At 32.4% G+C, this 26,880-nt stretch overlaps 3 protein-coding genes across 4 annotated transcripts; 1 reads left to right on the plus strand and 2 right to left on the minus strand.

Moving 5' to 3' along the window:
* Positions 1 to 282: 282 nt before the first annotated feature.
* LOC126668988 (alpha-aminoadipic semialdehyde synthase) lies at positions 283 to 10,150 on the minus strand. Of its 2 annotated transcripts, none has more exons than XM_050362261.2 (25): positions 9,978 to 10,150; positions 9,305 to 9,565; positions 9,126 to 9,212; positions 8,914 to 9,043; positions 8,652 to 8,825; positions 8,303 to 8,385; positions 7,975 to 8,091; positions 7,636 to 7,711; positions 7,098 to 7,269; positions 6,874 to 6,970; positions 6,573 to 6,739; positions 6,416 to 6,470; positions 4,746 to 4,886; positions 3,507 to 3,854; positions 3,232 to 3,312; positions 3,040 to 3,105; positions 2,700 to 2,817; positions 2,483 to 2,612; positions 2,160 to 2,239; positions 1,932 to 2,087; positions 1,537 to 1,762; positions 1,320 to 1,428; positions 974 to 1,135; positions 817 to 886; positions 283 to 631 (listed from the first exon to the last, which is right to left on the minus strand). In XM_050362261.2, the coding sequence occupies exons 2-25, from the start codon at positions 9,551 to 9,553 to the stop codon at positions 579 to 581; spliced, it is 3,147 nt and encodes a 1,048-aa protein (XP_050218218.1). In that variant the 5' UTR covers positions 9,554 to 9,565; positions 9,978 to 10,150; the 3' UTR covers positions 283 to 578. The 2 variants fall into 2 exon arrangements, with proteins under 2 accessions (XP_050218218.1, XP_050218217.1); XM_050362260.2 differs by having other exon boundaries at positions 9,305 to 9,562; positions 9,978 to 10,149.
* Positions 10,151 to 15,705: 5,555 nt separating this feature from the next.
* Positions 15,706 to 19,014, plus strand: LOC126667791 (pectinesterase-like). The gene is made up of 3 exons (XM_050360870.2): positions 15,706 to 16,272; positions 16,882 to 17,341; positions 18,208 to 19,014. The coding sequence occupies exons 1-3, from the start codon at positions 15,763 to 15,765 to the stop codon at positions 18,897 to 18,899; spliced, it is 1,662 nt and encodes a 553-aa protein (XP_050216827.1). The 5' UTR covers positions 15,706 to 15,762; the 3' UTR covers positions 18,900 to 19,014.
* A 142-nt stretch (positions 19,015 to 19,156) lies between these two features.
* LOC126667792 (alpha-aminoadipic semialdehyde synthase-like) lies at positions 19,157 to 22,532 on the minus strand. Its single transcript, XM_050360871.2, has 10 exons — positions 22,043 to 22,532; positions 21,393 to 21,479; positions 21,158 to 21,287; positions 20,899 to 21,072; positions 20,330 to 20,412; positions 20,146 to 20,244; positions 20,002 to 20,077; positions 19,725 to 19,896; positions 19,562 to 19,658; positions 19,157 to 19,461 (listed from the first exon to the last, which is right to left on the minus strand). Exons 1-10 carry the CDS (start codon positions 22,292 to 22,294, stop codon positions 19,291 to 19,293), a joined length of 1,341 nt encoding a protein of 446 aa, XP_050216828.1. The 5' UTR covers positions 22,295 to 22,532; the 3' UTR covers positions 19,157 to 19,290.
* Between the last annotated feature and the right edge of the window lie 4,348 nt (positions 22,533 to 26,880).

Below are 26,880 nucleotides of genomic sequence, written 5' to 3' on the forward strand. Positions count from 1 at the left end.
AGACTTTAGATCATTTTGTGAAAAACTAAGTTCATTTTAACTTGAGGGTCGAATTTAATGAATATATACCCATTCATTACCAAATGAATGTTGCATATCAAAAAAGTACTATTTTAATTAAATTAATTTACATCGTTTATTTTATAATGAATGGTGTAAATTATGAATTTGAAAAACTAAGGTGACCAGACCATAGAACGTTTCTACCACATTTACATCTGCTTTTCCTTTTTCTATAAATAAGAGAACAAATCATTCTACCGTTAGATTATGCATACAAAATTCACAATTTTTCTTTTTCATATATTATAATAATATGTAAACAATATACACATACAGACAAATATAAAATGAAAGATTTACATGCTGAGATTTATAACAATAAAAGCCAACAGCATAAATGCCTATTATCTTTGCCAGATACCGACCAAACTGGTGCCTTGTTGCCCAAGCTAGCTACCTGTATCTTCTAAGAACTTCTCTTTTCAAATTTTCTTCTCATTGTTTGATGAGACGTGTGGAGTTTTGGGATTGTCTTCCATTGGCAACATATCGCAAGGTCAGCCAAATAGTTTAGGTTACTCCACCTTCTCCATCAATCTGATGCCTTGTGCTTGTAAAATTTCAAGTGCTACAATACCACAACAAAATAAGCCTATCAACATCTTATACCATAGTAGCATGTAAAGGAAACGGAGATGCCCGAACGAGAAATCCAAAATAAAAATGGCAAAGCAGTGTATGAAAAGGAAACAGAACGCCAGTAGGACTCAATAAGTTATCCAGCAATATAAACATGAGTGAATTTTAAATTACCTGGCATGTAAACTTCGGGTTCAATAGGCCTTACAACCCCTCTTGTCTTGATCTTGTTTTCAAGTAGGAGCTGCAACGAAATGAGAAATTATTGGTTAAATTAAAATATTTCACTAAAAAGAATGGTGAGGAAGCATAGAGTTATAAGTTTAAGTACCAGAGCCCCAATTGCCGCTGGTATACCAACTGTGACAGCCATGGAAGTAATTGTTTTCCCGTTCTTCGTTGTTCCAAATTCCAGTAAAGTGCCTGTATGATGCTCGGTACACTTGCCATCAGGAAATTCAACCTCAATTTCGTGATGCAAAAGCACCATATCCTGACCATAAAGTAGTAGACATTGTTAGCGCTGCATGATTCTAGTTAGAGTCGAGCTTGAAATCGAGCTGCTCGAGTCAATTATCGAGCCGAGTTCAAGCATTGAGATGAATATTCATCGATTGCTACCAAGAAAAAATGGAAGTGTTGTGCTTAACATAATGGCATCTGACATGGAAACATACCTGCTCTTCACTGGAATACGTCAACCTTTCTTCCATGCGAAAACAGGCAACTTCAAATGGACTTTGACACAAGGCAGGGATGTCTGTCTGCTCATGTAGTCCCAAATATCTAATTCACATGGAGAATATAATTTAGATATGTGGAATCTATTTGTTACCAATATATGCTCAAAGTCTATGCTGTCAAATTTATATATAGATAGATTGTATAGCTTACATAATAGTTTTGGCTGCCTTTACTGCAGCTTCTTTTTCCTTGCAATGTCCAAGTGCGACGATCTTTTCTGCGATGTTCTTCTCTCCTAATAGAATCTCATTATGAATATTTAGCAGTTGGCAAAGGAATTTTTTGAATGTGGGTCTTTGTTTAGATGTAAGATCTGAATGAGATTCTGTGCTGAACAGACCAATTCTTGCAAGTGTTCCCATTATTTCACCGAACCCTGCACAGCTAATGAGTGAATTAGTTTATATATTTACAGTGAATAACTAAAGCCAAGAAGAGTTATTTCAGAAGAAAGTTCTTCATGTTTCAAGAAAGTTCTACGAAAGAAGTGCATTTTTTTTAGTATTAGCCTCAAAGTATAGACTACTATCAAAAGAATGCAAAACCTTCATATCGGAGGGTTCCTCGGAAGATAGTTGATGCATCTTCTATTCCATAAACTTTGCCGTAAACTAGAGAGTTGCGATTTGGAAGACATTCCAAGGCAAACGCTGGAAGATCCGGCAGACGAAGTTTGAAAGCCGACTCATAAAGTTTATCACCTGCAATTAGAACCATGAACAATTAGAAATACAGAAAACGTCATATCACTTTCCTGGTTGCTGATAGCTTACCTTCTACATTTATAATTTCACCATGAGATCTATAGGTGGCAGGATTGCGTCCAGCTCGGATGACTCCAACAGGGCTCCAGCTGATCAAGTGAACACATTAGATAGAACTGTGAGCAATTCATGCCTTCGTTCACATTTAAATATAACTAGTGCGATGAGCAGTCATAAACTACCATTCATGTAAGAAGATTTAGGGTCTCAAAATGATGTCCTCTTCATCACGACAAAAACAAGGAAAAAAATACAAAAGAAGGAAGGAGTAAGAAAAAGTTTAAGCTAGACAGACCATGTAGATCTTTTATCAAATTAGTGTACTGAAATACCTGAATTTGTATGCTAGGGGGTTATTTGCGGCTGCAGGAGATGGAAGAGCCCCACAATAAGAGGTAAACGACTTCACTCTCCCCTTTCGAACGTGAGCTTGATTGATCATCTTCATTGCCATCATATGATCTGAGGCATTCGTGTATACTGTTTAAGTTCTAGTAATCTGCTGTCAGCATATATCATGTAACAGACTAATATCAGTTGGAAAATTACCTATTCCGGGGTCCAAGCCCATCTCACCAAGAATTGTAATATCAGCAGCTCTTGCCTTTTCATCTAATGCTGACATAGAATCATCAACATAGCTAGCAGTGACGAGATGTTTTTTAAGCTGAATCAATAAATAAATTATGTCCTTAGCTAGAGTAAGGAAAAAGGAATTATTTGAAACTTAAATCAAACTTAATGGTGGGACTTCAAGAGTCCAAGTTGTTGTCACTTTTTAGGACAGAGTCTTACAGTTATTCAATTCACTAGTCAAGTACTAGATTGCGTTTTGAACCTAGCTGAAACAAAAGTGGCCGCAATACGAAAAATACCAAGTTGTTATTACCTTGATACATTCATTTGCTATGACAAGGTGGCAACTAGGAGGAAGTAAGCTCACAACAACTTCAACCTGCATAAGAAAAAAAAGTCTTGTACATAAGGCTGTGATCCAGCGTTGTACGCCACATTAAAGGTGCAGCTCATTTGGGATAAAATTATGCAGTACTAGTCTAAATTATGCCATATAGAAGACTACCTGTGAGATATACTTGCAAAGACTTTCATGATCCATCACATCAAGCTGAACTGCAGTTGCATTGGGAATTCCATCAACAATCTGTGCAAAATTAATATAGTTCATAAGCAATCAGAACATCAGAATGCAAAATCATAAGAGCATTAAGGTAAGGTTTCATGCATATCAATAAGATCTGCATGCATATATTTTCTTGTTCATGCTATATCCACATATAATAGAGTTTTTAAACATTTGCTATTAATCGCAACATGAATATATGATGCTGGCTATACCTCTTCAGCATCCTTTAGATAGAGAGATGCAACTATGACTTGCACATCATTCTGCTCTTCAAAATCAGTATCTAAGCAAGCTTTATACCATTCATGAGATGAAATGCTCCCTACTGATGCCAGGAACTCAGCAGCTGGTCGACAGACGCGGCCTGCGCCTATGATTAGAACTGAAGTCTTTCTTTTCATATCATAGTCTTTTTTACTGCCGTTTTCATGAACTTTCCCCACCTTCAATGAAATTTTGTTTGCTTCCTTGTTTAAGTGTCCTTGATTTTCATCTGAATTAGCAAGGGATGTCAAAGAGTCAACAATGTGATCCAGAACTTCCCTATCATCTGCGCCAACCTGTTCAAAGACCATAAGGCAAGATATAGTTAGTTGAGTGCTACAAAAGTTCATACTCCCTCCGGTCCGTAATATTAGTCGCATTTAGCTCCGGCACAGGAATTAAGGAAACAATAATTATGTCTTAATTTATATATAATTTTACCAAGTTAACCCTATTAATTACACTTTTAAAAAAACTCTTTACTACGTAATCAAGTTTTGGAATCCTCAATATTCTTTTTGAAACAAGGAGTTGAAACTAGGAGTCAATACTGTATATACATGTACATGTACAAATTGCCAACTTTTCAAATCCTTTAGTAGTTACTCCATCTGAGATTGAAAACAACATTTCGTACTCAACTGCCAATTTCTTCACTTTACTGGATAATTTCTTTATTTTGGTGGACAATTTCTTCACCTTTGTCTTTTTTGTTTCCGTCACTTTTCTCTAATTTTGACTTTTCCTTTTCCATGTTTATTTTGAATATGTATGCATTATATTAACATACAGTATATATATGTGCATGTTTGTGTAGGCGAGAGAGATGAATTTTTGGAAGTTGCACTATTCATTCTTTTTTTTTTGATAATTGCACTATTCATTCTTTGTTTGTGTATTGTATTATTTCAATGTACATTTATTAAGGGTAAATCTGGAAAATAAAATAAAATTTATCTTGATATTCCAAATGCGACAAATATTATGGACCAATTTTTTTTTCCAAATGCGACTAATATTACGAACCGGAGGGAGTAACTGGTTGAATCTGAAGTTCATCATAGCTTTACAAAATCAATTTCAGTTTTTAAACTTAAAAAGAAGCATCTACATATTAAATTTCTTTAGTTATCAAGAGTATGAGATTCTTTCTTCTGAAATCAAACTTAAACCACAGATCAACTTACTTCGAGTTCTGAGTATGAAGTTGCATCAGCACTTTGACCCACATGACATTTGGCCAAGTGAAAGGCGCCACCAGCAGCTTCAATAATATCTAAAGCCTCGTTTATCAAAAACTGATCGAACAAGTGACCACTCAGAGATACCTGATAATAATAATAATACAAAGTAAAAAGCTGTACTGGACTAGAGTGATTAAAATTTTATGGTCAAAAGCAGAAACAATACAACCAAGTAAAAAGCTGTACTGGACTAGTTTGCCTAGTCTGCAGATGATAGTTGCTATGAGTACATAAATGAACAAAGGATCATTTTACCCCCTCATCTTGGCACAAAGTATCAAAAACGTCCAAATTAGCAAAACCGGATCACTTTTACCCTGAACTTGTCAAAACCAGTACAAAAACACCCCTACGCTGGCGTGGCACCTTAAATAGAGAGTGAGTTTCTAATTAATCATTATTCATTCTAATTAATTATAATTAACTCCTAATTAATCATAATTAACTCCCAATTAATCTAAGGACCCTTTTAGATATTTTTACACAAAAAAATTACTTTTTTTTATTTCCGGCGAAGAGGAGCTCTTCCTCCTCGCCGGAGAAGAGGAGCTGCTGCTAAGAACGGTCTCTGTTCTTGCCAAGAACAGATCCACGCGATCTATTCTTGCCCAAGAACAGATCACAACATCTGTTCTAGCCTAGAACAGATCCAACGATCTGTTCTTGACAGATCGTTGGATCTGTTCTTGAAGGGCTGCTGCTCCAGGCGAGGAGGAGCTCCTCCTCGCCTGAAAACGGTTTTTTTTTTTCCGAAAATGAATTTTTTTTATTCTGGAGGATTGATTTTAATTTTTAGTGTATAATTTTTTTTTACGTTTTTTGATTTTATGAAATTATTGATATCTACATAAATTAAATAAATTGTAAAAAAATTAAAATTGGAGGGTTAATTTGTCATTTTAAGCTTATTATTGAAGGGGTGAAATTGTTTTTTTTAATTATTAGGTATTAATTTAAAATGTTTGAAAAAAATTAGGACCATTTTAAACCTTCTTTTATTTAAAACCACCTTAAAAGAAAAATCACCTTTGAAAACCGGAGAGTGTATCTCACTCTCTTAAGTGAGAGTGGGGAGGGGGTTTTTTGTACCAAATTTGACAAGTTCAGGGTAAAAGTGACTCTATTTTGCTAATTTGGACGTTTTTGATATTTTGCGCCAAGTTCAGAGGGTAAAGTGATCCTTTGTTCGTACATAAATATTAGAAGGCTAAACCCACCTAAAGCCCATGTACTTTATCACTTTCATTCACTAAGCCCTTACCGCAAAAATGTTTTCTTCCAATTACTCTACTTATCTGATCTTTAATTTCATGCCCTTTTTTGCTTTACTTACAAAGTTTTTTTTTCTTCCGTTCCCAACAAAAGGGTGTGCAAATCAAAATTGGACAAGTAGAAAGATCTAAACGTGAACAAGTTTGCGGTAGGGACTTCCTGAACAAAAGGGGTTTCGGGATGAGTTTTGCCAAATTAGAAGAAAACAAACTTACCGGGGCTTTCTATGGTTACTTTGTTTTTTTACAAAGTAATTGGATAAATATTCATCACGTTCATCCCATAGTCAAATGAACAAAGCAAACTTAAAACAAAATAACTGTAGCCTTTCCCTTACTTACCAGTATATTAAATTTCTTCTTGCTATGTGAATTTGCTGAATGCTCTGGCATATCCCTGCACATCGGGAGAAGGATGAGTTATGCTTATTGCTAACTGAATGTGTGCCATAAACAAAGTGCAAAGGCAAGGAAATTGAAACAGGAATCAGAATCATACTCCATATCGGAGTTTCGCATGCGTGTAACGTATTCAAACAAGGGAGTAACTTCTCCTCCTTGGGCTATACAGGCTCTCCTTAAATGTGAAGGTAACTTGTTAATGTCAGTTATAGAAGCCAAACTGCCAATAAATTGGGAAAGTATGTCTCCAAAATGTTGAGAAGCCTTCATGATTGGATGGCGTGATTCATGTGGCAATACGAGTCAGTTATTAGTGGATATTTGAGTAGCAGGCAGCCTAGATTCGTAACTCAAATAGAAGAACGATTGCAAGAGAATGCATAATTCAGATAACAAACCTCCTTCGCGAATTCTGTAGGAAGAATGTCAACAGAAGAACATATCAAACCATTCCCTTCCATGTCCTGATGGTAAGAATCATTTAAGGGATCATATCTGACCAACCAAATGAGACGAAGAAAATTAGAGTAAAGGGAGATAAGATATACAATCTGATTCTGGAAAGTGGAAACAATATTTATGGAATGAAGTTCCAGAGTATGAGAAGCTACTAACATAATACCTGAAGAATGGACTATCAATTAATGTGATTTGGTTAATAAACTCAATAGAGCCTTCAACGTCACAAGTTATATCAGCAACTCCGACAAGAGGGCACCCTTTCCTCGTTAGATCTTGAAGTTGCTGGGCACTCAACAGCCGGGGAAATCTTTTCTCCCAGTACATGCAATTGACTGCAAGGTAACAAAGCTCAGCAATAACTTCAATAGTTTATAGTCACAAATTAATATTAGAAAAAAATAAGAAGATTCCAAAGAGTAAATCAAGAAAAAGAAAATATCATCTAATTGTATCACTAGTTTACAGATGTAATATATATACAGGATTGGAGCTTGCTTAGATCAAATTTTTTTACATTGCAAGCATGTTTGAGGATTCTCAATCCAAATTTTTTACTTGTTTCTGAATACATAGGCCTGAAAACAGTTGCCTCGGACTCATGGTAATCCACAGTAAACTTAAAGAGAAATAATCAGTACAAACTCATTTGTGCAAATAATAAATTCAGTGAATCAGTAAAAGTAAAATGTATCACATACCAATAATAGATGCATATGGAGCAATTTTTTCATGAAAAATTGGTTTGTAGTGTTCTGGATGTGCATAGTAGTCGGCCTGAAATACAAAGTAAGTGTCTAAATCAGCATGCTTTAATCTTATATAAAAAATCTTGTGAATTGGACAGAAGTAGAAGCTCATTGAACAGATATAGCATGTCTTTCCAATGCCGAAAGTAACATAACCGAGCATCTGCTTACTATGCAGGCATATCTAAGGACCTAGTACAAATATAGATACTAAAAAAAATGCATCATCGAGAGTTAATATCTTTTTTTTGATGAATAATCGAGAGTTAATATCTGTTTGAGTTTACTTACTTTATCAAACGTTTTGGAAGAATCGATGTGTTCAACCATGTCTTGACTAGTCACAACACAACCATATACTTGGTGCACTCTCTTTGATCTCCTTAAAGGGTGACTTGGATCGCTGGCCTATGTAAGGACAGCAAGTAATTCAAGTGAGTTGAGCGGAAATGAGCTTACTCGCACACTTAATATGAGACTAATCGGTCACTGGTATAAAATATACAGTGGACTTCTTTATGAATTATAGTTTCAACCAGTCAAACATGATAGCTTGACAGTAGTAAAGCTTCTCTCATTCAGACATGAATCTATGGGGACAAATCTGGTTTGAACTTACTTGTGCAAATAGTTCTGGTAATCTGCTTGGTTCGACAAAAGTATGAGGAAGAAGTTTAAAAATTTCTTGTGCACCTTGAGAAACTACAAGAAAAAGGATGTAAAAATTATGTGTTTTGTTTTGTTTAAACAATTGTAATAAAAATCGAGGCATGGAAATGAAGCAAAAAAAGCACTAGAAAAAAATATGTTTAAAAGGAGAAGCATGGAACTAGTCATCAAGGAATTAATGATGCACACAATCAATTTAGCAACATAATATAATCAATAATACTCATGATTCAAACTTTATTGGCTGAAAACATTATTCCCACTTTAAAAACAGAACACAAGGTTGCGGTTTTCTATACCATTTCCGGAGCCAGTGAATATGAATACCAGAGGACAAATTCCTGATGGCAATCCAAAAGTTGATATCTCTTCTCCCACAGAAATTACGGCAGCTTTGGCGGCAGCCAGGGAAGAATACATGTAAGATGATCCCAATGACAGGAATGGTGTTGAATACCCAAGGCTCAGGTACCCTAAAAAACATACAAGCATGAGTCAGATTCAGCTTCAGCCAGAATCCAGAACACAGACACATGAAAGGAATTAAGCAGTGAACCATACGCTGTCCTAGCCCATGGAAGAAATCAACAAGTCCTGCTCTGCCAGCATATTTCCCAAAAGCGAGCAGCCGTTTCCCATGATCTCCGACGATAAGTTCATAATCATATAGCGATACCCTTTCTGCTAGAATCTATCAAGAAAAAGATAATTAGCTCAATCAAGTCCAAAACAATATCATCTAAAAACTAAACAAAACAGATTAAATTCTATACCTTATCAAGCAAAGGCATATTTTCCTTTTGTGCCTTATGAGTATGCGAAAAAAATGCATACGCTCTATCAGGAAGGATCATTTCAAGCTACAACAAATAAACACAGAACAAACAATTAAATCAAACATCTATAAACATCCCTTCTACATAAATTAAAATTGATTAAGAAAAAACCCTACTTTTGGCTGTTTAATGCCCAAAATGAGACCACATTCAGACAAATCATCAGAAATCTCACAGCCAACATCCTCATACATTGCATCATGATGAATTCTCTTCGTAGACGGCTGCACAACTATGCGAGCCACCCCGGTTTTATCCTTGCCGCTATGTAGAAGCCGCGCGCAATGCGACGGGGTTAAAGGAACCCTTCTTTCCCATTTGTTAACTGACTCTGCGAGAATTCCAACTACTCCGTTCCCCAGCATTCTTGATTACTGCTACTCACCAATTCAATTCAAATTTTTCAATTAATATTGTATTACAACAATCAGTCTAATTCTGAAATTTCCGATTGCATATTTATTAAGCACAAGGCAAATCCTATCATATAGATAGAAATTAAACACTAATAATGCTGATTTGCATTATTATTTTACGATTATCCAAAACTCCAAACAAGATAAACATTAAACATTAAATAAAGAATTAATATCCATACCAATTTAAAAAATATACATGCTATAAATTAATGATTTGGATGAGTTATTTCATTCTCCATAAATAATTAAATAATCAAACTGGATATAGATGACAGAATACATAAACAAAAACAACAAAGTATAATTAAATCTGAAAACAGAGTAGAAAACAAAATTCAAGAAAATAATTAAAAAACAAAGGATGATTTACCTTTAACTAATCTGCTGAAAAAACCATTAATCTGAAGGTAATATTATAGAGTTGAATACAATATATAATTGATCTTGATCAGTGCATGAAATGAAAATGATAAACAAGCATGTATATGTATATAAAGATAGTAATAAATTAATAAGCTTATCAGTTATTTTTTAATTCAAATTTATGTTCACTACATCAAAATCAATCTGATCAGCAAATCATTATGATGATGACGATGAATCGATGGAATTGTTTGCGTGTTAAGATGCTTATGATAAGGATTTGTCGTAGATAATTAATTGCTGATGTGTCATCTACTGAGCTTGTTAGATAACCAGTAATAGGGGCCCAGGTGGGGCCGAAAGTGTGCCAAGTAGCCAATTAGGACAAGTAATCTTCATGGTACAGACACGTGGCATTACATTTTGTTTTGTGATGCTGCTGGGATCTCCGCCTAAAAGGTTTGTTGCTTGCTTTGATTAGGACAAGCAATCAAGCATGTGTATAGGCCCACCCTGGGGTTAGGTTAAATTTAACTTATACTATTGCATGCATGATACGCCATCACTTTTGTTATCAAATGGTATACTACCTATTATAAATATGTTTTTTTAAAATATTTTAATAAAATATTTAAAATAATAAAGATATTATTTAAAAAAAAATTAAAACTAGTTCAAAATGATAAGCAGCTCATAAGCAGTTTGGTGTTCGTATAAAAGTTCGATTATGATTTCACAAACTAATTCGAGTTCAATTATTACTTTTATGTTATCGGTATTTTGATAAATATATGAATTAGTATGAATTCTTCTTCTAAATTTGTTAACAAGTTTTGGTTATATTTTATTAATTTATATGGTAAACGAGTCGAGCTCAAAATGAACCGAGCTCGAGTTTTACTCGTTTAACTGCTAAATAGGCTAAAGACGAATTGAGCTTGAGCTTAATCGGCTTTCATTTAGATGTCAAACGAGTTGAGTTCGAGTTCGTTTTGTGTATGTTCATTTAAATGCTAAATAAGCGGGTTAGCTTACATATAAATGTACGAACACGAGATCATCTGTATCAAACATGAATGACAAAATTTGAATACCTTAAGGTCGAGTTCATTTTTCAAAACTCAAATTGAACTCCAAATGAACCGAGCTCGAGCTGACTCGTTTAGGAACTCAATGAGCTAAAGACAAACCGATCTCGAACTCCAGTTGTGTTCGGTCATTTAGATGTTAAATAAACTGCATTCGAGGTCACTTTTTCGTTCATTTCAATCTTGAGCAAGACGAGCTCCAACTTGAGTTTGTTTAACATATAAAACGATCGAACGCAAGCCGTGCGGGAAATAAATACTAACATTATAAAAATTAAAGGAATCAAGATTAAGATCCGCATTCAAAATTCGAGCTTGAATATGAGCATTTTCTTCATATAACGAGTCGAATATTACAATCCTGGCTTAAATTCAATAGACTGTTTAGTTTATATTTTTTTTATTTTCATTTTTTTCCAATAATTTTATTCTTCGTATGAATGGGCTCGGACAGTGATAAGGCTCACTTAGGGGCCCAACATATTTCCTTTAGCAATCCGCCTCGTACATTTCTGTTCCTAAGATCATTCGCCCATATATGCTGCCGCATATGGTATGACTCGGCCATTCTGGCCAGTGGCTTCTGCCGGTTAGCTTTGTTTTCTTGGCAGTTTTACAGGCTAATTTTAAGCTTTACAGTATTATGAGAATTGAAGAATTTGAGCTAGTACGTCCTTTTATTTTGCTTTTCTTTTATGTTAATCAATCAGATTTATACTTAATAAGAGTTCCAATTTATATAATCTTGCAGTCTCGTGGTGAAGTTGTTTTGATAAATAAATTAAAATCTTATGATGTTTATGCCTTAAAATATTAGATAAAATGTACAAATGATCAATTAGAAAAGCACAAAAATACGCTTAAAAAGGAGCACAAGAATAACTTGGTTTATTGAAATTACTGTTTTCAATCGGTTATGAATAATTTTTAACTTGATGATTCTCATGAGATTCACATGATATCCCATCCTAATATTATATGATCTAATTTTGGAATTGTGTAAATGCTATATATGGTTGGGATAGGCTGTAATTCAAGCCACCATCATATTCTTTTAAAAACTTACAATATAATGAAATAAAACTTACGTAAGAGAAAGGTCGATTCTAAACTGTCTAGAGGTCAGAAATGAACTAAATGACCGGACACAATTCAATCCGAATTGAAAAAATTCATAATTTCACCACTTACACTTACAAATGTATTGTTTTTTTTATATGTTCTATGAGGTTTCCTGAACGGGTTCAACTATGAGACGATATTATTAAACTTTCCACATTCAGACTAATCCTCACTCGAGTAGTGTAGGTCTCTTGCGGAAGACAGGCCCCAAATTTTAAACGGCTGCATACATGAGTACGGTTAGAACTCGTAACTTTACTTAAACTTATAGAGTGCCGTATCAATTCACTTATGTCTTGGTGATAGAGACTTATAAATGTATTGTTTTTATATATCGCACTCATTCTAATAACAACAACGAGTTTTGTCATAAAATGATGTATCAATAGTTTATCGGACGCGGACTTTACGATAGATGTTAGAGAGGCAGAGAGCATTGCAACCTATATGAGTCTATAAAAGTAATTATTCTGAAGAGTTAAATGCTACACCGTGAAAACCGGTGGACTCAGTTCTAAGAATTTATAACTCCGTGATGGACTTATAATTCAGGGCTATTTGCTATAATGGATCCCCTATCTACTGGCACTACACTCTTTCAAGCGATGTCTTAAATTAAGCAGCCACATTTCTACCAACAGACATAAAAATAAATCCTGAATTAATGTCACAGGATAACTAATTTTATTTTATTTTATTTATTTACTTGTCCCTCCAAAAGGCAAGCCTTGCTATAGTCATAATAACTACTGGCAGCTAAAATATGGGCCAAGGAGCCTCCTGCCGAATCCATGTTTGTTTTAAATTTTCAATGCCAAATTATGTTTTCCTATATTTATGCTCCATGTTTTCAAAAAAATTACAACTACTATTTTACTTTCCTTTTCCCTCATTATTCGGTTTTTCAAAAAATCAATATAGTTTCCATAGACATTGTATATAATCAGAAAAAATTCTTAAGTAGACCGAGTCTACCCCGTCATTCGTGGACTAGCCTATGACATATCATCAAAATAGTGGTAATATGGTAGAATTGTTTGTTGCTTTTTTACACATTTGAATAGTAATATTATAATAGTGCCACTATTTTAATAGTGTATCTTACTATAGGGAAGTTCTTACTTAAATCCGGTCCATAAATAATTTATGAACCTATCCAATAAGATGTCAGAGAAATCAGAAGAAAGAGAAATAATGAGAAGAGAGAGAAAATTGTATTAAATTTTCTAACACTTCACTGGGTAGATGCATGGAATATTCATAGATCGGGATTATATAAGAATTTTCCATTAATATGATAGCCTTAATCCACGGATGACGTGATAGATTTGGTTTATCTAAGAATTTCTATGGAATCCGCTTATAAATTTTGTTACGGTTATCCCATCAATTATGTTATGTGTGCAGGCACCTTCTGATATCAAATTAATTTGTAAATCTCATACCCACACCATAAAGGGCAAAGTTTTTTTCCGACTTAGACAGACTTGACTCAACAAAATGTATTTGAATAATATTTAAAAACAAACAAATCATTTAGGTTTATGTTAAAACTCGAGCTGAATTTGAGAAATTTTACATTTAGCCAAAAAGTAATTAGAAAAAAATTAGGAGTGGGCAAAAAAACCATTTAAACCCATTAATCGATACCAATAACCGGAAAATATGATCAGTCGGTTAAATAGTTTAGATTTAGGTTTGGTATTTTAAAATTTGATAATTAATGTTTTAGATTTAGGATTTGAAGTTTTAAAAACTGCGGTTAATAATTTATATTTTTTTATGAATTATATATATATATATATATATATATATATAATATTTTATATTTTATATTCTTATTTGTTAAAAAAAATTGAACAGAATTGTAGTTTCGTATTAGACTATACTTAAAATTTGATTCTATTACCTTTTTATGGTTAATGGTTAAAAACCGCAAAACTGAAAATTTAAACCATTCTAAATAGTTAACCGGTTAAAATTTTAAATTTAAGTTTTCAATTATAAAAATCATAATATCATGAAACAATTTACAAATTACGCTCATGGACCGGTTAATCGGTCCATGCCCACCCCTAAAAAAAGTAGTAGACATTAAGTTTTGGTCTAAAGACTATTTAAGTCTGCATTTGTTTTTTTTTTATATTTGAACCTAATTTTGCAAGTTTGTAGCAAATGTATTCCAATTAATGTTACATGGTGAGGATAATGGTAACAAGTTTTTTTGTTATTTATATTTTATGTTTGAAGTATCTTTAGCCTTATAGATGATATCTATCTGTATTACCATGTACTTATTTTTCTACATAAACACAAATTGGGACATAATTGCAACAAATTTTAGAAATTAGGATAACATTGCAAAAATAAAAAAGTTTGGTTGTAATTAATATTTGGATATTAATCATCTTTAGTCCTTAAGTTTTCTCCATTTCTCCTACGTATTTTTTTAAATATCTAAAATTGTCTTTCTGTAACTATACCTTTCAAACTCAGATCAATAGATAATTGTGCAGAAATTTCCACATGCGACATTGTAGTCCCCATAAATTGAGAGACACATGTGTACTACTATAGGCAAAAAAACAGTCTCAATTTAATCCAACCCAATGTACATCCGAATATGCTAGATGCTTGTGCATCAATCAAAAAAAGCAAAGTAACTCTTATCTCAATAAAAATTAAAAGTTGCTGCTATTATATTTTTGAATTCACTAAATTTTTATTTAAGTATCAAATTTTAAAATTATAAGTAACAGAAAATTAATTAGTGATTTCATATTAAATTGAGTTTATATGGCAATTGAATTTTATCATGTCATGTAATAACAATATTTTCTTCTTGCAACAAAAATAAAATTAAAATAAAGTTTTATGACCACAAAAGCTTACTATTCATCATTAATGTAGAGAGAAAAATATGATGTGGTAAAACTTGGTTGCCACTTGATTCAATTTAACTTGAAATCAGTAAAAATAACATAATTGTTAACAATTTTAAAATTTATTTATTTTCTAGATTGAAACAATATGAAAATTAATTGATCCTAAAATTTAATACCCCAACAATTGCATTCAAGTAATTTCAGTTGGTTGATCAAATAATAAATGTTGAATCAATAACTGAAAGAAAAAGTACGTATTATCTTTTTTCGGTAAAGCTTCATGAAGTTTTTTAAACGGATCTCAATGATGAAACATCACGTTTAACCTTCCACATTCAGACTAATCCTTACTTGAATACTGTAAGTCCATTACGGAGCAGACTCTAACCTCAAATTTTAAACGGCTGCATATATGAGTATGGTTTGTAAACCGCGATCTTATTTAAGTTAGTAGAACGCCTTGCCAAGTCACCTCGCATTATCCTCCACACATTATGTTCTCAAAATTTTAATTCCTGTCCATGACATATATAATTCAATCACGTCCCCACATATCACACAAAATCCCAAAAACATTAATAATCTTTACATCAAACTTTCTTTAATCAAATAAATAAATTCCATATTCAAATTTTATTATTAATATCATCCTATAATAGAGTTAAAATCCTTCACCGACAGAACAACCAGAAAGAAAATGAAGAAACTCTTTTCATCTATACTTCTCATTTCCGCCATACTCGGCATTGTCGCCGGTGTTCCCTCAAGAACGGGTAAATCCGACGAATCAGCTCACGCCATTATCAAATCCGCATGCAGCTCTACGCTAAACCCTAGCCAGTGTTTTTCAACAATCTCAGTACTGTCTGCCGAAGCTACGAGCAAGATAACGAGCACGAAGGATGTGATACTACTATTATTGAATGTAACCGAGCCGACAGTTCACAAAACTTATCGTAAAATTCAGACTCTTAGCTATGCAAGAAACTACACAAAACGAGAAATTTCTGCTCTGCAAGACTGTATGCAGATGTTGAATGATACTGTAGATGAGATCAGAAAAATTGTGAAGGATCTTGAGGGTTATCCTTCTTTGAAAAAATCTGTAGCAGAACATGCTGATGAGCTTAAGATACTGATAAGTGCTGCCATGACTAATCAAGTAACTTGTCTTGATGGGTTTTCTCATGATAAAGGAGACAAAAAGGTACACTTTCTTTTTTGTTTTTGTAATGGTTTTTTTATATTGTACGGAAACTTATTGATTTTTATGTGTTCCCCTTTTGGTTTTGGAAAATACTCTTAAAATTCGGGTTACAAATTTTTGTAGTTAGTGAACTTGATTTTTGTTTCAAATGTTATCATTATTTAATGGGTTAATTGTAACATAAATCACAAACTTTTTGCTAATTACAACAGGAACTTCAAAATTTAATAATGTCGGTAACTAACTTTCATTTTCTGATAAATCGGAATACTGAGTTAAAAAAAGCCGACATGAACATTATAATATACGCTAAGTCAACATTATTATTGTCGAATGATTGTTTGGTGTATCCAATATGAATTGTTTATGTAATTTTATTCAGTAAGTCAAGTTAGGAACTAAAAAATTCAATTTATAAAATTGATGGATTTTTTGTTGGAGAAAAAAAAATTGGTTAAAATTTTGAATTAAAAAAAAAAAAGCACTCTGCCTAAAAGATATGGTTTATCCATTTCACCATTTCCGATTTAAATATTTCCGGCATTTTTATTTCCGTGCAAAATGGTTCATTTTGTTCGCATTTCAGATGATTTCTTTTTGTGCTATTAGGTTCGTGAATCCTTTATGGATGATGAAAGGTATGTCCACCGCCTGTGTGGAAACGCCTTAGCCATGATTAAGCAAATGACAGACGCAGATATGGCCAACGAGCAAAAATTCTCATCGTCATTGTCACCGGAAAGGAAGCTTGAAGAGGAAGAATGGCCGGGATGGTTATCGGCCGGAGACCGTAGGCTACTGCAGGCCACAAATCCGACTCCTAATGTTGTTGTGGCAGCTGATGGAAGTGGAAATTTCCGGACGGTGTCGGAGGCGGTGGCTGCTGCACCGTCAAGGAGCAGCAGTAGATATATTATAAGGATTAAAGCTGGGGTTTATAGAGAGAATGTGGATATACCGTCGAGCAAAACTAACCTAATGTTCTTAGGTGATGGGAGGATGAACACTATCATTACTGCTAGCAGAAATGTGGTTGATGGCAGTACAACTTTCAATTCTGCAACTGTGGGTAAGTTTTTACTGTGATCTGCACGGGGATAAACATGTTCAAATGAATTGTTTGAAAAAAAAAAACATAAAAAGGCCAATCTGGTCCGTAAACTTGTGATTTAAAATCCATTAATTCACTTTCAACCATTTTGATCAATTAACGACAATATGCTCTTTATTTTTGGATCCATTAAGATTAGTATTCTCCATTTTTGTGTCAATTAAGGATAAAAATGGGTCCCGATTCCTAATATTGTTATATTGTACAATTTTATCCTTATATAATCTAAAGATTGAAAGTATCGTCTTTAATTGGGGTAATAGATTATGGGAGTTACCGAACTTGTTAATTGGGCTAAGAGTGTGGGTTTGTGGTTTTAAATAAGGATACTCACAATTTGTTAATTTTTTTTCATTTTACACCCTAAGCTGATGCCTGATGTCACCTGGACATCATTTGATGGTTAAAGGTGTAAAATGATTCAAAATTGATAAATTATGTGTGTTTTAAATCTAAATTACAAATTTAAACTCTTTAAAAAAAAGTTATCCAAATTGATGGGTCCAAATGAACTTTTATGGGCAGTTTTGCTTTTTTTGATTGCCATCTGTAATTAAACAGAGGACACTACTACATTATTGCTTGATGTGACGATTTGATCTTTACTTAAACAATGTCTGGCAGAAATTGGTGGAAAAGTAAGAACATAGAATTTGCCACAAAAGAAAATTCCAGACTCTGCATTTGAAAATTATTACCACGGTTAAATTAATTATTTGAACATGTTTCATAGTATTTATTTCCTTCAGAAGGAATTTATTTACTTCCTGATACTTTATATTTTTATAGAGAAGCTCTAATCTGTAACTACAAAACTATTGCAGCTGTTAATGCGGACGGATTCTTAGCCAAAGAAATAACCTTTCAAAACACAGCTGGACCATCGAAGCATCAAGCTGTAGCAATACGCGTAAGCTCGGATTTATCAGCATTTTACAGATGTTCAATGATGGCTTATCAGGACACACTTTATGTACACAGACTTCGTCAATTCTATATCAGCTGCGTTATTGTTGGTTCCGTAGATTTCATATTTGGAAATGCAGCAGTCGTGTTCCAAAACTGTGATATACATGCCCGTCGTCCCAATCCAGGCCAACGGAACATGGTCACAGCACAAGGACGCGAAGACCCGAATCAGAACACTGGCATAGTTATCCAAAAATGCAGGATCGGTGGAACTCAGGATTTACAAGCGGTGAGCGGCAGTGTTCAAAGTTATTTAGGCAGACCGTGGAAATTGTATTCGAGAACCGTTATAATGCAGTCTGATATAACTAATATTATTCATCCAGCCGGGTGGTTCATGTGGGATGGAACTTTTGCGCTTGATACATTGACTTATAGGGAGTATCAGAACACAGGATTGGGAGCTGGCACAGCAAATCGGGTTACGTGGAAGGGATTCAAAGTGATGACAAGTGCAGCTGAGGCTCAACCATATACTGCTGGTAATTTTATTTCAGGGGGTAATTGGTTACCTGGTACTGGCTTTCCGTTCTCTCTTGGTCTGTAAACGGAAAATTACAGATTCTCGTGCTTTGACATTTCCTTTCCATTTCATAAATGATTCTGAAGAAACTTTATCTAATAACCTATTATTATAAAAAATAACATTGTTTCCCGTTTCAGCCTTTTCTAAGTAAGTTCATATCAGTTTGAAAATACATAAGTTGCGTGCAAATTTTCCGCGCTTAGATCAATTATTTTTTTGAATAAGCACTTAGATCAATTGAATGAGGTAGATGTTTACAGAATTTATGCTCTATAATGTCATGCCAAAAGTGTCATAGTCCTTGATAATATTATAATGAATGGCATGATTGAAATCATTTTCCCCTCAGAACACAAATTGAAAATTAACAGATTGATATCAGATGTAACTCCATCTGATTAAGGATCGAAGCTTACACTGAGTTGGAACTTCTCAGTTTTTCAATATATTTATACGGAGGAGTAAGGGCTCCTCCATTGGCTATGCAAGCTCTCCTCAGGTGTGCAGGTAGGCTTGTGATGTCTGATGTGGAAGATAAACTTCCGACAAATTTCGACAGTAATGCTCCAAAATGTTGAGATGCCTTGAAATTGATAAGAATGTTAAAATGTAAGAAGTAATATATAATAAATGATAATTATATTAACGTTATACAGAAACTCGTAAATCGGAAATTCGTTCACCTCTTTTGGTAATTCTGTTGGAAGATTATCAATAACTGAACATATCAATCCATTTCCCTCCATGTCAGGATGGTATGAATCATTAGCAGGATCATACCTGAAACAGATTTCTTCAAATGATCAAATGTAAAAATGTACCTTTAAACAAAAGCTTGAGAAATACCTGAAAAAAGGTGAATCTATTGTGGTGGTTTGATTGAGAATCTCTATAGAGCCTTCCATGTCACAAGTCAAATCAGTAATTGCAGTAAGCGGGCATCCTTTACTTGCAAGATCGCGAAGCTGACGAGTAGTTAATAAACGGGGGAATTTCTTTTCCCAGTAAATACAATTAACTGCAACAAAATCGAGATATATTATGACTTGTCACTGGAATAGAATTGCAAGACTAAAAGTTTAAAATTATAAAAAAAAAAAAAAGATTAGAAGTTTATACTTACCAATAACAGATGCATATGGGGCTACTTTCTCATGAAAAATAGGTTTATACTGCTCTGGATTTGCATAATAATCAGCCTGCAAGATTAATCATGTTACTGAAGCAATTGAAGCCAAAACCTAAAGCGAAGTTCCAAATTTTTTACCTTGTCAAATTCTTTTGTAGCATCTTTGTGTTCAACCATGTCTTCAGAGGTAACCTGACAACCGTAAACTCGGAAGATTCTATCTGATGAAGATGGAGGCTGTAGGAAAATAAAACTTCAATTATTTATCACTGTTCTGTAGAAAATAAAATTGTGAGTGTATTATGCCTAAGTTATTGCGTACCGTCTCTAGTAGTTCTGGAAGCTTGCTTGGATCAACAAAAGCATGAGGAAGGAGCTTGAATATTTCCTGTGCAGCAACAGAACCTGAAGAGCAAACTAGATTTAAAATCTATAATTTCTGCACAATAGTCACAAGTAAATGCCCATGTTGCACTAAAATTAATTGAGTCCTATTTCATTGTTTTGTTTTTATTTCTAGAAACACTTTGGGCTTCTGAAATTTCATACTTATTAACCTATTCTTACAAAGAATATGGATGTTGTCGTTTCCATTTGAGCGTATGCAATTTCAGCATTTCCCTTTCCAGCGTTTCTATTTTCATGCAACATAAGTACATACCAAAAGCATAATCGATAGCAAATACAGGAATAGGGTGCAGCATCATAATACTACCAAAAGTTCAAGATGTTAAGCAAGGCTCGACAATAATATGGATGCATAACCTATTTTTATAAAACAATGCATTTTTTCGCCTTTTTTTATTTCATTGTTTCCCCTTGCAGCATTTTTGTTTTATCATTTTCATTTATGTGCAAATACTAAAAGCAGAATAGATATCAAAATAGTACCACTTCCGGCGCCGGTAAATACAAAGACAAGAGGACAAATTCCTGATGGTAGTCCATTAGTTGCTATTTCTTCACCTACAGAAACTACAGCAGCCTTAGCTGCTGTCAAACTAGTGTACATATAAGTCGCACCCATCGACAGGAAAGGTGTAGAATATCCAAGGTTTAAATACCCTGAAAAAGTTTCAGCAAATTGAATCAAATCGAACTTCTCTTTAATCAATTTAAAAAGAATGCAGATAATGATTAATGATCATACTCTTTCCTAAGCCTCCTAACAGGTCAATCATTGCAGCTGCACCTGCAAATTTTCCAAATGCAATAAATCTCTTTTTCTGGTCTCCATCAACAAGCTCATAATCAAAAAGGGTCACCCTTTTGGCAAGAATCTGCAAATCATACAGTTAAATAATTAATTAAGCAATTAAACAGAAATTCAAGTTTTATCAAGGATAAATCAGTCTTTAAGTTGACTGCATAGTGTATATATATACCTCATCTAACAGGGCCATATTTTCTTTCTGAGCTTTATGGGTGTGCGAGAAAATTGCATAAGCTCTGTCAGGCAAAATGGTTCCCAGCTACAAACAAATAAAACTCATCAAGAACATCAAAATCATATGCTACGAAAACTTATCGAGTTCTATATTTTAGACATTTGTTTTCCATTTCCTCTAAAAACGCTCAAGATTTCCCATTCCAGCATTATAACTCATTTAAAAATATCACATATCCGATGACCTAAACACGACCCATTTAAATAATCTTTTCAAACATTCAAACACAATGTTAACACAACACGAATTGTTTAACCCGTAACTAATAAACATGTCTTATAGATCATAATTTACACAAGAATATGCTTAACTTGTTTCCAGTTAAACATATTACAATAATCTATGAAACTTATTATATAAAAATTAAATTTAATTTTACACATAAATTTTGTTAATCTGTATATAAACATTTTGCTGAATTAAACAGATTTAAACGTGTCATTTTGGAGTAGAGTGTATTAGATGATCTATTTATAGCCTAAACACTATAAACTTAATCCACACCCGCTTAATTTTGTGTCGTGTTGAGTTCATATCCAAAATTTTCTGCCCTGAATCAGATGTTAACAAAGCAGAGAGGCAGTTACCTTAGGTTTTTTGATGCCCAAAATAAGTCCACAGGGAGACAAATCATCGGAAACTTCACAACCAGCTTGTTGATAGAGAGAATTATGATAGATTCGCTTGGTTGAGGGCTGTATTATAATGCGACAAACTCCATTTTCGCTGTTTCTTGAATCAAGAAGAAGTGTAGCACAGTTCGTCGGGGTTAGCGGTGATCTTCTTTCCCATTTGTTAGAAGTTTCTGCAAGAATTCCCACAACTCCATTCCCTAACATTCTTGATTTTAATTGTTTTAAAATTTATTTGTGCCTATAAATGCATAAACTGCATAGAAGTAGCGACCAAATTCAGGTTCTGGATTAGGCTGGCAAATGGTGATGAAAGATTTGGCGGCCTAACGTAGTGGTTTAGGTAGGCATGGGAAGTTGCTTCAGTGGCTTCTTTTAGTAGTGAAATTAAGCTGGTTTAAAATAAAAGAGATTATTCTAATGTTTGGAATTTTTAAATTGTCGCCGTCGCTATTATTGTTGCTGCTGCTGTTGTTGATAAGAAAAGGATATACTGTTTTCGGAAAGGCTTAATCACTCAAAAACCCCTCACCTTTAAACTTTCCACCCCGACGTTGAAAATTTGTCAATTTTACCCACTTTTGAATTTTCCGTTTTCAATTGTACCCCAATATTTTAATTTTTGTTAATTTTTTTACTTAAATGATGAAATCATTCAATTAATTAAGTCTAAACATGAAATTAAATTCTTTTTTATTCAAAAAAGTACAAATAAGTCCTTTATTTTTAAAAACTAACTAAAAACCATAATCAAATTAACACTAATTTAAATTCTTAATTAATTTAAATAAATTTAAATAAATTTTAAAAATATACAATAAATATATGCGAGACATGGAGAATGTTTTAAACAAATTTCCAAACGCAAAAGACGTTAATTTAATTTTTCAGGGTACAATTGAAACAAGAAAATGCAAAATATGGTAAAATTGATAAATTTTCAACGTCAGGGTATGATTGAAAAGGGGCTAAAAGGTCGGGGTTTTTTTAAGACATTAGACCTTTCGGAAATAGTTTTCTATAGGCCAAATGTCGTAAAAAGGCTAAACCTTTTACGAAAATTTTATAAAAGTTCTGATCTTTTAATTTTGTCGATTTTGACCAAAAACTGATTATTTGGTTTCACAAAAGTCCTGATCTTTCAATTTTGTCAATTTTGGCCAAAAATAGAATATTTGGTTTCACAAAAATCCTGACCTTTCAATATATGTGCATGCCACGTAGGCGCCCCATAGGCAAAATTGAAAACAAATTGAGAGTTGGCCACAATTGAAACCAAATAATCTGTTTTTGGTCAAAATCGAAAAAATTAAAAAGTCAGGACTTTGTGAAACTTTTATGAAAGATTTGGCCTTTTTACAATATTTTACCTTTTCTATATATGAAAAATTATTTTACTAAAATATATTCTTTCCGAGTTAAATTGATAAATAATTAAGGATAAATTTATATACTAAAAAATTTTAAACTTTCTTAATAGAAAAGTTAATTTATAAAAAAAATTATTTAACAGAATAATAATTTTATTTATAATTTTTTTATTCTCTTCGAAATATTCCGGTATATGAATGAGTGTCTATAATTTGAATAAAATAAAATAGTAATAGTCAATGATAAAGTATATATTAATTTTTTTTAATTTTTTTATTTCAGGTACTAAATAAAAATGATGCAAAAAACCCTTTGTTTTTTTTAGTCCTTTTAATTAATTTTTTGACACTTGATATATAAAGTTTTCAGTTATTTATCTAGTTTTGTGAAGGGTGATGAAATTTTTGTGGGCTTAAATGGCTCTTCCTTCCATCTTCTTCTTCTTCTACCCAACATACTAAATAGGGATGTACATTGAGTTTGAACCAAACCGAATTTTTTAGATTTTAAAAACCAAACCAAACTAAAATTTTAGAGAAAGAAAATATTTCAAACTGAACCGAACTGAACTGGTCGATTTATTCGGTTATTTCGGTTCGGTTTACAGATAAAACAATGAGAAATTTTTTTACACTCAAAACCAAACCGCATCGGCCAACGGAAATTTATATACAATTTTCAACCGAACCGAATTTGTTGGTTTCAGTTTAATTTTTCGGTTTCGGTTCTATTTTGCACACCCCTAATACTAAACCCTAACTTTCTACTTATACTACCAGCAATAGGCCCACCCTTTAAATGGCCTAATTACTTAAAAACAACCCACTTTGTAACTTTTTTTCATTTATACCATGACCTAGGAAAATTTTCAATTGTACCCTATTTCTGATTTTTATATTTCATTTGTACCCCAAAATTAAAAAATTTGATAATTTAATCAATTTAAGGATGAAAATATTATAAACAAAATACATAAATGATTAATATTAACGTTTCATCATAATATATGTTAAAAATGAAGGACTAATTTAAACTTTTTTTTTAAAAAAAAATAGGTCAATTCAACTCATTAGGATAGAGATGAAACATAAAAATCAAAAATAGGGTACAAATGAAAATTTTCCTAGGTCATGGTATAAATGAAAAAAAGTTATAAGGTAGGTGGTTTTTAAGTAATTAGGCCCCCTTTAAATTTATCATCTTTTACAAATAAAAGATATTTATTATAAATATTTCAGTTTTTTTTGCTATATTTTTTTAATTTTTCTACCTTATGTAGGTGTTCATGTTCTCTATGGATGACGCTTATGGTAGAGATTGTCTAAATTCGATTTGAGGATCGGTTTACGGTTTTAGAACATATTTAAATATTTGCAATGTATTAAAATTTTAGATTTTTATATGTTGCAAGTTTTTACATTTGTAGTTTTTATAATATTTGTAATTGTATTTGGGTGACCTTTGATGGCAGTATAGCCCTATTCGATGACGGTTTTTACCGCTCTCATCATATCCTCTATAGTCGTTTACTCAATGTGTTGAGAAATCGTTCATATTTGTAATTTTTGTTATTATTAATGAAAGTTTTAGCATTTAAAAAAATGGTAAAAAAATAGAAGGACTTACATGTTGTTTTTGAATAACTTAAAGAGTTTTTATTTATGCCTAAAATATAAATTCCTCATTAATAAATAAAGCCAAAATAATTTTTAAATCTAAACATTTGCATCCTTTATCTATCACCACCAAACAAATTTATTTTTATAATTATATCTAATTTGAATTTTACCAAAATTTTAAATGTTACTTTTAAGTATAAGTATTTATATTTTTTATCAATTACGATCAACATTCCTGACAATTATTTTTAGAAGGTAGATAATATTTTGTAAAATTTAGTCGTAAATAATGGACGCAAAAATTTGAATCAAAAATGACACTCAAAGTTTTTGACATGGTTGCAATTTATTTTTTCAAATTGAACATAATTATAAAAATTGTAAAAAATAATCATAATTGATAAAAAAAATATAAAAGCTTGAATTTAAAAAATTATTAGGTCAATAAATGATAATCAAAATATATATAAACCAACAAAAAAATAAATCTATCTTCAGTTAACATTCAGGTGATGTTCTCTTTTATTTTCTCTAAAATAATTCTAGCTGCCTATAAATTTCTTATTATTTTTTATTCGACTGGTGTTAATGGTTTACTTTTTTCGTTGACGGAAGTCATCTATTTTTTCTATATTACTTTAAGTTCATAAATTATAATAAATAACCAACTTTTTTTACCATTTTTGTTATTATTGGAGTAAATTTTATCGACGAAACGCATATCAATTTCAGTTTTTCATAAATTAATAAAGACAGATCGAAAATCTTTTAACAATAAAGATGACATCGTTTAATAATTATAATAATTTTTTTAACGTTGTTTTTATTGTTTGTTGTTATTATTTTGTAAAAAATTTATTATCTTTTCTTTATGAAGGGTTTAAGTGATGGTTGAACAAGAAATAATGTATGTATTTTGTTGAAATAAAGATATTAGCAAAAGAATTGATAATTTAGCTTTTGTTTTTGTAAGTAAATTTGTAAATCAGAGTGTATGATACCGTAAATTGTCTGTTCTATATTATATAATCAATTTTAATTTTAATTTTTTAATTTTTTTACGATTGTCTAAGAAGCACGGAAACTTCGATAAAGTTGTGTTTCCCGTTTCGGAAACGTTTCGGAAACCAGAAACTCTTGGACACCCGTACGAAACGTTTCGGGCCGTTTCTGTAAATAATAAAAATTAAAATTTGTAAAAAATTTAAAATTATTACCCACAAATAAAAAAATCTAACTAGTTACCCATAAATTTTACATTCGCATTGCCCACAATACAACAAATATACTTATTTGTGTTGAATTGTATTATATTTTTTATATATTTATAAAATTTTAAATATTTAGTACATCAAATTGAATTATTTTGTTAATTATCATAAATATTTAAATAATATTTTTATAAATATATCCCTAAATTTTTGTTATTTACACGTTTCCCCCACGTTTCGTGTCCTTCATTTTGAAAAACTTTCGTTTCCCCGTGTCCGTTTCGTATCGTTTTCGTTTCCCGTTTCCGTTTCCGTGCTACATATGCTGCCAATGCTTGAGAAAACAGAGAAAAAAAAACCGCCTCTAACAAACTCTAAAAAAACTACACACACTTAACAACAGGTTAAGCTGATAAAACAAAGAAAGGAATACTATTTCATGTCTACTTGCAGATAAAAGTTTTAACTTATTAGCTTAATCAGTCTACCAATTGCAGCAGGGTGAGGAGCTGGCCAAGGACCAGCATGGCAAATATATAAGATGTTTCAGTTCATAGCTGTAATAATTGAATGCAATACCTTTGCACCATCA

The sequence above is a fragment of the Mercurialis annua genome, linkage group LG2, assembly GCF_937616625.2.
Source record: "Mercurialis annua linkage group LG2, ddMerAnnu1.2, whole genome shotgun sequence".
NCBI classification, from domain to species: Eukaryota; Viridiplantae; Streptophyta; class Magnoliopsida; order Malpighiales; family Euphorbiaceae; genus Mercurialis; species Mercurialis annua.

Bases quoted from the DNA above. Each gene is read 5' to 3' on its own strand.
- LOC126668988 (XM_050362261.2), bottom strand. From the start codon at position 9,553: ATGCTGGGGAACGGAGTAGTTGGAATTCTCGCAGAGTCAGTTAACAAA. The intron at 3,855-4,745 runs GTAAGTTGATCT...GTCTTTGAACAG, and splicing joins CTTCATACTCAGAACTCGAA to GTTGGCGCAGATGATAGGGA. The intron at 1,763-1,931 runs GTTTTGCATTCT...TTAGCTGTGCAG, and splicing joins AGGAACCCTCCGATATGAAG to GGTTCGGTGAAATAATGGGA.
- LOC126667791 (XM_050360870.2), top strand. From the start codon at position 15,763: ATGAAGAAACTCTTTTCATCTATACTTCTCATTTCCGCCATACTCGGC. The intron at 16,273-16,881 runs GTACACTTTCTT...TTGTGCTATTAG, and splicing joins ATGATAAAGGAGACAAAAAG to GTTCGTGAATCCTTTATGGA. The intron at 17,342-18,207 runs GTAAGTTTTTAC...AAACTATTGCAG, and splicing joins TTTCAATTCTGCAACTGTGG to CTGTTAATGCGGACGGATTC.
- LOC126667792 (XM_050360871.2), bottom strand. From the start codon at position 22,294: ATGTTAGGGAATGGAGTTGTGGGAATTCTTGCAGAAACTTCTAACAAA. The intron at 21,480-22,042 runs GTAACTGCCTCT...ATTTGTTTGTAG, and splicing joins TGGGCATCAAAAAACCTAAG to CTGGGAACCATTTTGCCTGA. The intron at 20,078-20,145 runs GTAAAAAATTTG...TTAATCTTGCAG, and splicing joins CTACAAAAGAATTTGACAAG to GCTGATTATTATGCAAATCC.